The sequence below is a fragment of the Oncorhynchus kisutch genome, unplaced genomic scaffold, assembly GCF_002021735.2.
Source record: "Oncorhynchus kisutch isolate 150728-3 unplaced genomic scaffold, Okis_V2 Okis03b-Okis08b_hom, whole genome shotgun sequence".
Taxonomy (NCBI): Eukaryota; Metazoa; Chordata; class Actinopteri; order Salmoniformes; family Salmonidae; genus Oncorhynchus; species Oncorhynchus kisutch.
The window spans coordinates 15,854,293-15,866,934 of NW_022261980.1; the positions used below are offsets into that span (position 1 = coordinate 15,854,293).

The 12,642-nt window shown below is 52.6% G+C and overlaps 1 protein-coding gene across 1 annotated transcript in view; it reads right to left on the bottom strand.

The window, feature by feature from the left end:
• LOC116359622 (corticosteroid 11-beta-dehydrogenase isozyme 2-like) overlaps window positions 1-4,888 on the bottom strand; it is a 14,147-nt gene extending 9,259 nt beyond the window's left edge. Inside the window, exons 1-2 of the mRNA XM_031812620.1 lie at window positions 4,616-4,888; window positions 2,500-2,685 (exon numbers count right to left, since the gene is read on the bottom strand). Coding sequence (XP_031668480.1) covers window positions 2,500-2,620 — 121 coding nt within the window. The 5' untranslated portion in view covers window positions 2,621-2,685; window positions 4,616-4,888. The remainder of the gene's footprint in view (window positions 1-2,499; window positions 2,686-4,615) is intronic.
• Between the last annotated feature and the right edge of the window lie 7,754 nt (window positions 4,889-12,642).

Sequence of the window (12,642 nt, forward strand, 5' to 3'; positions counted from 1 at the left end):
GAGCCCTGCCCTACAGGGCAGTATCTGTCCAGGAACAGGGTTGGAGAGCCCTGCCCTACAGGACAGTATCTGTCCAGGAACAGGGTTGGAGAGCCCTGCCCTACGGGACAGTATCTGTCCAGGAACAGGGTTGGAGAGCCCTGCCCTACGGGACAGGATCTGTCCAGGAACAGGGTTGGAGAGCCCTGCCCTACAGGACAGTATCTCTCCAGGAACAGGGTTGGAGAGCCCTGCCCTACAGGACAGTATCTCTCCAGGAACAGGGTTGGAGAGCCCTGCCCTACAGGACAGTATCTCTCCAGGAACAGGGTTGGAGAGCCCTGCCCTACAGGACAGTATCTCTCCAGGAACAGGGTTGGAGAGCCCTGCCCTACAGGACAGTATCTGTCCAGGAACAGGGTTGGAGAGCCCTGCCCTACAGGACAGTATCTGTCAGGAACAGGGTTGGAGAGCCCTGCCCTACAGGACGTATCTGTCCAGGAACAGGGTTGGAGAGCCCTGCCCTACGGGACAGGATCTGTCCAGGAACAGGGTTGGAGAGCCCTGCCCCTACAGGACAGTATCTCTCCAGGAACAGGGTGGAGAGCCCTGCCCTACAGGACAGTATCTCTCCAGGAACAGGGTTGGAGAGCCCTGCCCTTACGGGACAGGATCTGTCCAGGAACAGGGTGGAGAGCCCTGCCCTACAGGACAGTATCTCTCCAGGAACAGGGTTGGAGAGCCCTGCCCTACAGGACAGTATCTCTCCAGGAACAGGGTTGGAGAGCCCTGCCCTACAGGACAGTATCTCTCCAGGAACATGGTTGGAGAGCCCTGCCCTACAGGACAGTATCTCTCCAGGAACAGGGTTGGAGAGCCCTGCCCTACAGGACAGTATCTCTCCAGGAACAGGGTTGGAGAGCCCTGCCCTACAGGACAGTATCTCTCCAGGAACAGGGTTGGAGAGCCCTGCCCTACAGGACAGTATCTCTCCAGGAACAGAGTTGGAGAGCCCTGCCCTACAGGACAGTATCTCTCCAGGAACAGGGTTGGAGAGCCCTGCCCTACGGGACAGTATCTCTCAGGAACAGGGTTGGAGAGCCCTGCCCTACAGGACAGTATCTCTCCAGGAACAGGGTTGGAGAGCCCTGCCCTACAGGACAGTTATCTCTCCAGGAACAGGGTTGGAGAGCCCTGCCCTACAGGATAGTATCTCTCAGGAACAGGGTTGGAGAGCCCTGCCCTACAGGACAGTATCTCTCCAGGAACAGGGTTGGAGAGCCCTGCCCTACAGGACAGTATCTGTCCAGGAACAGGGTTTAGAGCCCTGCCCTACAGGACAGTATCTCTCCAGGAACAAGAGTTGGAGAGCCCTGCCCTACAGGACAGTATCTCTCCAGGAACAGGGTTGGAGAGCCCTGCCCTACAGGACAGTATCTCTCAGGAACATGGTTGGAGAGCCCTGCCCTACAGGACAGTATCTCTCCAGGAACATGGTTGGAGAGCCCTGCCCTACAGGACAGTATCTCTCCAGGAACAGGGTTGGAGAGCCCTGCCCTACAGGACAGTATCTCTCCAGGAACAGGGTTGGAGAGCCCTGCCCTACAGGACAGTATCTCTCCAGGAACAGGGTTGGAGAGCCCTGCCCTACAGGACAGTATCTCTCCAGGAACAGGGTTGGAGAGCCCTGCCCTACAGGACAGTATCTCTCCAGGAACAGAGTTGGAGAGCCCTGCCCTACAGGACAGTATCTCTCCAGGAACAGGGTTGGAGAGCCCTGCCCTACGGGACAGTATCTCTCCAGGAACAGGGTTGGAGAGCCCTGCCCTACAGGACAGTATCTCTCCAGGAACAGGGTTGGAGAGCCCTGCCCTACAGGATAGTATCTCTCCAGGAACAGGGTTGGAGAGCCCTGCCCTACAGGACAGTATCTCTCCAGGAACAGGGTTGGAGAGCCCTGCCCTACAGGACAGTATCTGTCCAGGAACAGGGTTTTAGAGCCCTGCCCTACAGGACAGTATCTCTCCAGGAACAGAGTTGGAGAGCCCTGCTCTACAGGACAGTATCTGTCCAGGAACAGGGTTGGAGAGCCCTGCCCTACGGGACAGGATCTGTCCAGGAACAGGGTTGGAGAGCCCTGCCCTACAGGACAGGATCTGTCCAGGAACAGGGTTGGAGAGCCCTGCCCTACAGGACAGTATCTCTCCAGGAACAGGGTTGGAGAGCCCTGCCCTACAGGACAGTATCTCTCCAGGAACAGGGTTGGAGAGCCCTGCCCTACAGGGCAGGATCTTGTTAGCACTATTATTTAGCTTCGCATTTAGTTTGTTGTTTTGTTGTTTTTTGTTCGGTGATCATTTAATAAAGGAAGGAAAATGTACACCTATCACGCTACACCTTGGTCCACTCACAACTGGTTTAAACCCCCTGAACGTTGTGATTAGACAATATGGAAGGTGTTGTGTATGAGTATGTGGTGAATTGTATTTCTGAGTGTGTGTAATGTGTCATTCACCCCACCTGCAGGGCTGGAGATTGTGACGATGCGTCCCTTGGCCTGACGCAGCAGAGGCAGGAATGTCTTGGTGACGTTCAGAGTCCCAAAGAAGTTCACCTCCATACAGCCACGGTAGTTAGACATCAGAGACAACTCTGCATCCCCGAAGTTAACACATACTCCTGCATTATTCACCAAACCCCACAGGCCTAGAGAGAGAGAGACAGAGAGACAGAGAGAAAGAGAGTCAGAGAGACAGAGAGGCAGAGAGAGGCAGAGAGTCAGAGAGACAGAGAGTCAGAGAGACAGAGAAAGAGACAGAGAGTTGAACCCGGAGAAGAGTCCCCTAAGCAAGCTGGTCCTGGGGCTCTGTTCTCAAACACGAACAGACCCCACAGAGCCAAACACAATTACACCCAACCAAATCAGGAGAAAAAAAAAGATAATTACTTAACACATTGGAAAGAATTAACAAAAAAACTGAGCAAACTAGAATGCTATTTGGCCCTAAACAGAGAGTACACAGCGGCAGAATACCTGACCACTGTGACTGACCCAAACTTAAGGAAAGCATTGACTATGTACAGACTCAGTGAGCATAGCCTTGCTATTGAGAAAGGCCGCCGTAGGCAGACATGGCTCTAGATACCTCTGCCTAAACAAATGTCAATTCCAGAGACTAGAGCATCTTGTTTAATCCTCTTCATTACTCGGAGTGCTAACAGCACCCGGCTCTGTGTTGTGTGTGCTGTTTGCAGCCAAGTGAAACATGAAGCTGACCCTTGATTGCCAGCCAGCCCCCCACACAGCCCACCCAGGAGATAGAGTGTTTGACCTTTAATTCAAGTTCTTTGATTACATCCTCCTCTGATACACACCCACACTAGTGGTCTCTCTCTCTCTCTCTCTCTCTCTCTCTCTCTCTCTCCTCTCTCTCTCCTCTCTCTCTCTCTCTCTCTCTCTCTCTCTCTCTCTCTCTCTCGCTCTCGCTCTCGCTCTCGCTCTCTCTATACCATATAGGAGATAGGGTGTCATTAGGTCAGTATAACATATAGGAGATAGGGTGTCATTAGGTCAGGACTCCATATAGGAGACAGGGTTGTCATTAGGTCAGGACTCCATATAGGAGACAGGGTGTCATTAGGTCAGGACTCCATATAGGAGACAGGGTGTCATTAGGTCAGGACTCCATATAGGAGACAGGGTGTCATTAGGTCAGGACTCCATATAGGAGACAGGGTGTCATTAGGTCAGGACTCCATATAGGAGATAGGGTGTCATTAGGTCAGGACTCCATATAGGAGACAGGGTGTCATTAGGTCAGGACTCCATATAGGAGACAGGGTGTCATTAGGTCAGGACTCCACATAGGAGATAGGGTGTCATTAGGTCAGGACTCCATATAGGAGATAGGGTGTCATTAGGTCAGTATAACATATAGGAGATAGGGTGTCATTAGGTCAGGACTCCATATAGGAGACAGGGTGTCATTAGGTCAGGACTCCATATAGGAGACAGGGTGTCATTAGGTCAGGACTCCATATAGGAGACAGGGTGTCATTAGGTCAGGACTCCATATAGGAGACAGGGTTGTCATTAGGTCAGGACTCCATATAGGAGACAGGGTGTCATTAGGTCAGGACTCCATATAGGAGATAGGGTGTCATTAGGTCAGGACTCCATATAGGAGACAGGGTGTCATTAGGTCAGGACTCCATATAGGAGACAGGGTGTCATTAGGTCAGGACTCCATATAGGAGACAGGGTGTCATTAGGTCAGGACTCCATATAGGAGACAGGGTGTCATTAGGTCAGGACTCCATATAGGAGACAGGGTGTCATTAGGTCAGGACTCCATATAGGAGATAGGGTGTCATTAGGTCAGGACTCCATATAGGAGACAGGGTGTCATTAGGTCAGGACTCCATATAGGAGATAGGGTGTCATTAGGTCAGGACTCCATATAGGAGACAGGGTGTCATTAGGTCATTAGGTCCTTGGAGACAGGGTGTCATTAGGTCATTAGGTCCTTGTGTGTGTGTGTGTGTGTGTGTGTGTGTGTGTGTGTGTGTGTGTGTGTGTGTGTGTGAATACCTGCACGGATGTGTATCTGTGTGTATGGGGCCCTACGTCTCTTACCTCTGAGGCCCAGTTTGGCCTTGGTGTCTAGAAGAGCCTGTTGGACCTGCTGTGGCTGGGTGATGTCCACCTGTAGCAGGGTGAGACGAGGGGAGCAGGTCTTCTGGAGCTCCCTGGCTCCCTCACCACACAGATCCAACACCGTAGCAAACACCTCAAAACCCTGGGCGTCCAGACGCCGCGCTGCAGCCTTCCCGAAGCCTGTGTCACATCCTGGCAAGAAAGGGAGGGAACGGCAGGTCGGTGACTGTGATACTGCTAATCCAAGGAAGGATCATCAACGAAGATAATCAAAGGGTACTGAAGAGGAGGAGGAGGAGAAGAGAGAGAGAGAGAGAGAGGAGAGAGAGAGGAGAGAGAGGGAGAGAGAGGAGAGAGAGAGGGAGAGGGAGAGAGAGAAGGGAGAGGAGGAGAGAGGAGAGAGAGAGAGAGAGAGAGAGAGAGAGAGAGGAGAGAGAGAGAGAGAAGAGAGAGGAGAGAGGAGAGAGAGTGAGAGAGATGAGAGAGGAGAGAGAGAGGAGAGAGAGAGAGAGAGAGAGCAGTAGTACGTGGGGTCACAGTCATTCTGTAAACTATGGAAGAACAGGAAATTCTACAGTACAAGTCAAGCCATGACCTGTGGACCCTAGGCAGCCGTCCTCTCACATAGAATCAAGGAATCGAATTCAGATCAGGGAGTAGAACCTCTATGCTCTCCACACTATCTACGTTCTACAACAACAAAAATTGGCAATGTTAATGTTTCACGCTGACCTTTACAAGATCCACAAATGCCAGATATTCCCAAGAATGAAATATCATGCCAAGGTACCAAACCAAACATTTGGTGAATCACTTAATAACTACTATAAAACCACAACTCAATACAGAGGTAGAGTTGACAAGCTTCTGGGACGTTTCTACTCAAAATGTTTTTAAAAAATCACAGATTGATGGGTTTAGGATTGTGCTCCGTTATCTGTATGAAAAACACTCAGTCGGTGAAATGTCATGGGGGGTGTGATACGAATCTCCTCCCGGCTTCAGTCGCGGTAACAGCCACCGTTTTGACATCAACTGTCTATCGTGGTCTATAAAACACATTTAATGATCTCTGTTGTTGTTGTTTTTTACAAACTTCCTGAAATATCTAAACAGAAGGTGGCGTGAGAACGCAGGAATGTAGGAATGGAATGGAACACGTGGAGTAGAGAGAGAGAGAGGGGGGAGACGGCGTGGAGGGGAGACGGCGTGGAGGGGAGACGGCGTGGAGGGGAGACGGTGTGGAGGGGAGACGGCGTGGAGGGGAGAGAGAGAGGGGGGAGACGGTGTGGAGGGGAGACGGCGTGGAGGGGAGACGGCGTGGAGGGGAGACGGTGTGGAGGGGAGACAGCGTGGAGGGGAGACGGCGTGGAGGAGAGACGGCGTGGAGGGGAGACGGCGTGGAGGGGAGACGGCGTGGAGGGGAGACGGCGTGGAGGAGAGAGAGAGAGAGAGGGGAGACGGCGTGGAGGGGAGACGGTGTGGAGGGGAGACGGCGTGGAGGAGAGAGAGAGAGAGGGGAGACGGCGTGGAGGGGAGACGGCGTGGAGGAGAGACGGTGTGGAGGGGAGACAGCGTGGAGGAGAGAGAGAGAGGGGGGAGACGGCGTGGAGGGGAGAGAGAGAGGGGAATTGAACTGTCTTTACAGCGGTTCTTTCCATTACTGACTGATTACTGGTTAAACTAGTGAACCTTTAACCCGAGGAAGTTGACCAATCACTGAGGTCCGCCTCCCAAATGGCACCCTATTTCAGATTTAGTGCACTACTTTTAACCGGAGCCCTATATACTCTGGTCAAAAGTAGTGCACTATATAGGGAATAGGACTCTGGTCTATAGTAGTACCACTATATAGGGAATAGGGCTCTGGTCTATAGTAGTACCACTATATAGGGAATAGGGCTCTGGTCTATAGTAGTACCACTATATAGGGAATAGGGCTCTGGTCTATAGTAGTACCACTATATAGGGAATAGGACTCTGGTCTATAGTAGTAACACTATATAGGGAATAGGGCTCTGGTCTATAGTAGTACCACTATATAGGGAATAGGGCTCTGGTCTATAGTAGTACCACTATATAGGGAATAGGACTCTGGTCTATAGTAGTACCACTATATAGGGAATAGGGCTCTGGTCTATAGTAGTGTACTATATAGGGAATAGGGCTCTGGTCTATAGTAGTACCACTATATAGGGAATAGGGCTCTGGTCTATAGTAGTGCACTACATAGGGAATAGGGCTCTGGTCTAAAGTAGTACCACTATATAGGGAATAGGGCTCTGGTCTATAGTAGTGCACTACATAGGGAATAGGGCTCTGGTCTATAGTAGTACCACTATATAGGGAATAGGGCTCTGGTCTATAGTAGTACCACTATATAGGGAATAGGGCTCTGGTCTATAGTAGTACCACTATATAGGGAATAGGGTGCCATTTTGAGAAGCCTCAGTGATTGGCTCAGCTCTCATGCAGAATGGTGAAAACGAGACGCCTTGGGAACTCAGCCAACCCACATGGTGTGAAGCAATAGACAGTCCGAGGTTTTCGTCAAGAAACATACAAGAAAAAATATATATTTCCCGAAACAAATCACAGCCATTCGGGACCCATTTTGTAATAAATATGCACTCGTGTAATTTCTGATACTCACAGAGGGACATTTTCGATCGATTTCAGCAACAACAAGACTTAAAACATTGGACTGGCAGACAGACAGAAACGGATTGGATCCATCTGTGAGACAGTGTAAGGGTCCCAAATGATACCCTATTCCCTATTTGGTGCACTACTTTGGACCAGAGCCCTATGGCACCCTATTCCCTATATCGTGCACTACTTTGGACCAGAGCCCTATGGAGATAGGGAGCCATCTGAGAGGCAGACGAGGTCTCCTGGTAACAGTTACTGCAGCACTAACAAAGCTGTTGTAAGAGACGCCAAGCCACACAGCTTGCCTCGCCTTGGCCACAGGGCACACTCCTCCTCTTTCACCTTCATCTCCCTCTCTCCCTGTCTTCCTCTGTCCCTCCTCTCCTTTCACCTGCATCTCCCTCTCTCCCTGTCTTCCTCTGTACCTCCTCCACTTTCACCTTCATCTCCCTCTCTCCCTGTTGTCCTCTGTCCCTCCTCTCCTTCCACCTTCATCTCCCTCTCTCCCTGTCTTCCTCTCTCCCTCCTCCTCTTTCACCTTCATCTCCCTCTCTCCCTGTTGTCCTCTGTCCCTCCTCTCCTTTCACCTGCATCTCCCCCGTCTCCCTGTCTTCCTCTGTCCTTCCTCCTCTTTCACCTTCATCTCCCTCTCTCCCTGTTGTCCTCTGTCCCTCCTCTCCTTCCACCTTCATCTCCCTCTCTCCCTGTTGTCCTCTGTCCCTCCTCTCCTTTCACCTGCATCTCCCTCTCGCCCTGTTGTCCTCTGTCCCTCCTCTCCTTCCACCTGCATCTCCCTCTCTCCCTGTCTTGCTCTGTCCCTCCTCACCTTCCTCCTCCCCTTTCACCTGCATCTTGAGTGAGGAGAGGCACTGAACCGACACACACAGTCTCTGGTGTTAATGACACTTCCATGATCTCCCCTTTCCTCCTCCTTCCACTCTCCTCTCTCCTATCTCCTCCCTCCTCTCTCCTCTCTCCTATCTCCTCCCTCCTCCCTACTCATTCCTCCCACCTCCCTCTTCCTCCCTCCCTTCATCTCCCTCCCTTCTCCTCCCTTCATCCCTCGGATGCTCCTACAAACCTGTTATCTCAGTCGAAGGGGAGGGGGGGGGGGTTATGTCGTGCTGCTTTAAAAACCCTTCTTCCTCTCTTAAAAACAAACAGATGAGGTGTTTTGAGGCTGAGTTCCTCTATAAAGCACTTTGTGAAAACGGCTGATGTAAAAAGGGCTTTAGAAATACATGTGATTGATTGATCTTAGAACAGATCTTAGAACAGATCGTAGAACAGATCTTAGAACAGATCTTAGAACAGATCTCAGAACAGAACTTATAACAGATCTTAGAACATATCCTAGAACTTATAACAGATCTTAGAACATATCCTAGAACTTATAACAGATCTTAGAACATATCCTAGAACTTATAACAGATCTTAGAACAGATCTTAAAACAGATCTTAGAACAGATCTTAGAACAGATCTTAGAACAGAACTTAGAACAGATCTTAGAACAGATCTTAGAACAGAACTTAGAACAGATCTTAGAACATATCCTAGAACTTATAACAGATCTTAGAACAGATCGTAGAACAGATCTCAGAACAGAACTTAGAACAGATCTTAGAACATATCCTAGAACTTATAACAGATCTTAGAACAGATCGTGGGAACAGATCTCAGAACAGAACTTAGAACAGATCTTAGAATAGATCTTAGAACAGATCTTAGAACAGATCTCAGAACAGAACTTAGAACAGATCTTAGAACATATCCTAGAACTTATAACAGATCTTAGAACAGATCGTAGAACAGATCTAATCTTAGAACAGATCTTAGAACAGATCTCAGAACAGAACTTAGAACAGATCTTAGAACATATCCTAGAACTTAGAACAGATCTTAGAACAGATCGTAGAACAGATCTCAGAACGGATCTTAGAACAGATCTTATAACAGATCGTATAACAGATCTTAGAACGGATCTTAGAACAGATCTTATAACAGATCGTATAACAGATCTTAGAACAGATCTGTCCTGGCCTTGTCCTGGTCGTGTCCTGACCATGTCCTGGTCGTATCCTGGCCGTGTCCTATCCCGTGTCCTGGCCGTGTCCTGGCCGTGTCCTGGTCGTGTCCTGGCCGAGTCCTGGCTGTGTCCTGGTCGTGTCCTGGTCGTGTCCTGACCGTGTCCTGGCCGTGTCCTACCCCGTGTCCTGGCCGTGTCCTGGTCGTGTCCTGGCCGTGTCCTGGCCTTGTCCTGGTCGTGTCCTGACCGTGTCCTGGCCGTGTCCTATCCCGTGTCCTGGCCGTGTCCTGGTCGTATCCTGGCCGTGTCCTATCCCGTGTCCTGGTCGTATCCTGGCCGTGTCCTATCCCATGTCCTGGCCGTGTCCTGGCCGTGTCCTATCCCGTGTCCTGACCGTGTCCTGGTCGTATCCTGGCCGTGTCCTATCCCATGTCCTGGTTGTGTCCTGGCCGTTTCCTATCCGTGTCCTGGTCGTATCCTGGCCGTGTCCTATCCCGTGTCCTGGTCGTGTCCTGGTCGTGTCCTGGCCGTGTCCTATCCCATGTCCTGGCCGTGTCCTGGCCGTGTCCTATCCCATGTCCTGGTCGTGTCCTGGCCGTGTCCTGGCCGTGTTCTATCCCATGTCCTATCCCATGTCCTGGTCGTATCCTGGCCGTGTCCTATCCCATGTCCTGGCTGTGTCCTGGTCGTATCCTGGCCGTGTCCTGGCCGTGTCCTATCCCATGTCCTGGCCGTGTCCTGGTCGTATCCTGGCCGTGTCCTATCCCATGTCCTGGCCGTGTCCTGGTCGTATCCTGGCCGTGTCCTATCCCGTGTCCTGGCCGTGTCCTGGCCGTGTCCTGGCCGTGTCCTATCCCATGTCCTGGCCGTGTACTGGTCGTGTCCTGGCCGTGTCCTATCCCATGTCCTGGCCGTGTCCTGGTCATTGTCTAGACCTTGTCCTGACCGTGTCCTGGTCGTGTCCTGGTCATTGTCTAGACCTTGTCCTGCAGGTACGTAGGTATGTATTTGCTGTAACTAACACCACCTGACCGTGTCCTGGTCATGTCCTATCCCGTATCCTGACCGTGTCCTGGTCGTGTCCTATCCCGTGTCCTGACCGTGTCCTGGTCGTGTCCTGGTCGTGTCCTGGTCGTGTCCTGGCCGTGTCCTATCCCATGTCCTGGCCGTGTCCTGGTCATTGTCTAGACCTTGTCCTGACCGTGTCCTGGTCGTGTCCTGGTCATTGTCTAGACCTTGTCCTGCAGGTATGTAGGTATGTATTTGCTGTAACTAACACCACCTGACCGTGTCCTGGTCATGTCCTATCCCGTATCCTGACCGTGTCCTGGTCGTGTCCTATCCCGTGTCCTGACCGTGTCCTGGTCGTGTCCTGGTCGTGTCCTGGCCGTGTCCTGCAGGTACGTAGGTGTGTATTTCTTGTAACTAACACCACCTGGCAGTGAACAGTGATTATATAAAGAGAATGTACTATTGTGGTGTGTATGTGTGTGTGTGCGTGTGTGGATATTTATGTTATATTTCTGGAAGCAGGTTTCTCTGTATCTCTCTCCTTGGGACTCGGGAACACTGGACCTCCTCCAAGCAAATGAGGGAAGGAGGGAGTCAACAGCCCAGAGCCCAGCCGACTGACGGAGCAGGAAGGAGGGAGTCAACAGCCCAGAGCCCAGCTGACTGACAGAGCAGAGAAGGAGAGAGTCAACAGCCCAGAGCCCAGCCGACTGACGGAGCAGGAAGGAGAGAGTCAACAGCCCAGAGCCCAGCCGACTGACGGAGCAGGAAGGAGGGAGTCAACAGCCCAGAGCCCAGCTGACTGACAGAGCAGAGAAGGAGAGAGTCAACAGCCCAGAGCCCAGCCGACTGACGGAGCAGGAAGGAGAGAGTCAACAGCCCAGAGCCCAGCCGACTGACGGAGCAGGAAGGAGGGAGTCAACAGCCCAGAGCCCAGCTGACTGACAGAGCAGAGAAGGAGGGAGTCAACAGCCCAGAGCCCAGCTGACTGATGGAGCAGGAAGGAGTGAAGGAGGGAGTAAACAGCCCAGAGCCCAGCCGACTGACGGAGCAGGGAAGGAGGGAGTCAACAGCCCAGAGCCCAGCTGACTGATGGAGCAGGAAGGAGTGAAGGAGGGAGTAAACAGCCCAGAGCCCAGCCGACTGACGGAGCAGGAAGTAGTGAAGGAGGGAGTCAACAGCCCAGAGCCCAGCCGACTGATGGAGCAGGAAGGAGTGAAGGAGGGAGTAAACAGCCCAGAGCCCAGCCGACTGACGGAGCAGGAAGTAGTGAAGGAGGGAGTCAACAGCCCAGAGCCCAGCCGACTGACGGAGCAGGAAGGAGTGAAGGAGGGAGTAAACAGCCCAGAGCCCAGCTGACTGACGAGCAGGGAAGGAGGGAGTCAACAGCCCAGAGCCCAGCTGACTGACGGAGCAGGGAAGGAGGGAGTCAACAGCCCAGAGCCCAGCCGACTGATGGAGCAGGAAGGAGTGAAGGAGGGAGTCAACAGCCCAGAGCCCAGCCGACTGACGGAGCAGGAAGTAGTGAAGGAGGGAGTCAACAGCCCAGAGCCCAGCCGACTGACGGAGCAGAGAAGGAGAGAGTCAACAGCCCAGAGCCCAGCTGACTGACGGAGCAGGGAAGGAGGGATTCAACAGCCCAGAGCCCAGCTGACTGACGGAGCAGGGAAGGAGTGAAGGAGAGAGTCAGTTAGAGCCCAGCCGACTGACGGAGCAGGAAGGAGTGAAGGAGGGAGTCAACAGCCCAGAGCCCAGCCGACTGACGGAGCAGAGAAGGAGAGAGTCAACAGCCCAGTGCCCAGCTGACTGACGGAGCAGGGAAGGAGGGAGTCAACAGCCCAGAGCCCAGCCGACTGATGGAGCAGGAAGGAGTGAAGGAGGGAGTCAACAGCCCAGAGCCCAGCCGACTGACGGAGCAGGAAGTAGTGAAGGAGGGAGTCAACAGCCCAGAGCCCAGCCGACTGACGGAGCAGGAAGTAGTGAAGGAGGGAGTCAACAGCCCAGAGCCCAGCTGACTGATGGAGCAGGAAGGAGTGAAGGAGGGAGTCAACAGCCCAGAGCCCAGCTGACTGACGGAGCAGGGAAGGAGGGAGTCAACAGCCCAGAGCCCAGCCGACTGACGGAGCAGGGAAGGAGGGAGTCAACAGCCCAGAGCCCAGCCGACTGATGGAGCAGGAAGGAGTGAAGGAGGGAGTCAACAGCCCAGAGCCCAGCTGAATGACAGAGCAGGGAAGGAGGGAGTCAACAGCCCAGAGCCCAGCCGACTGATGGAGCAGGAAGGAGTGAAGGAGGGAGTCAACAGCCCAGAGCCCAGCT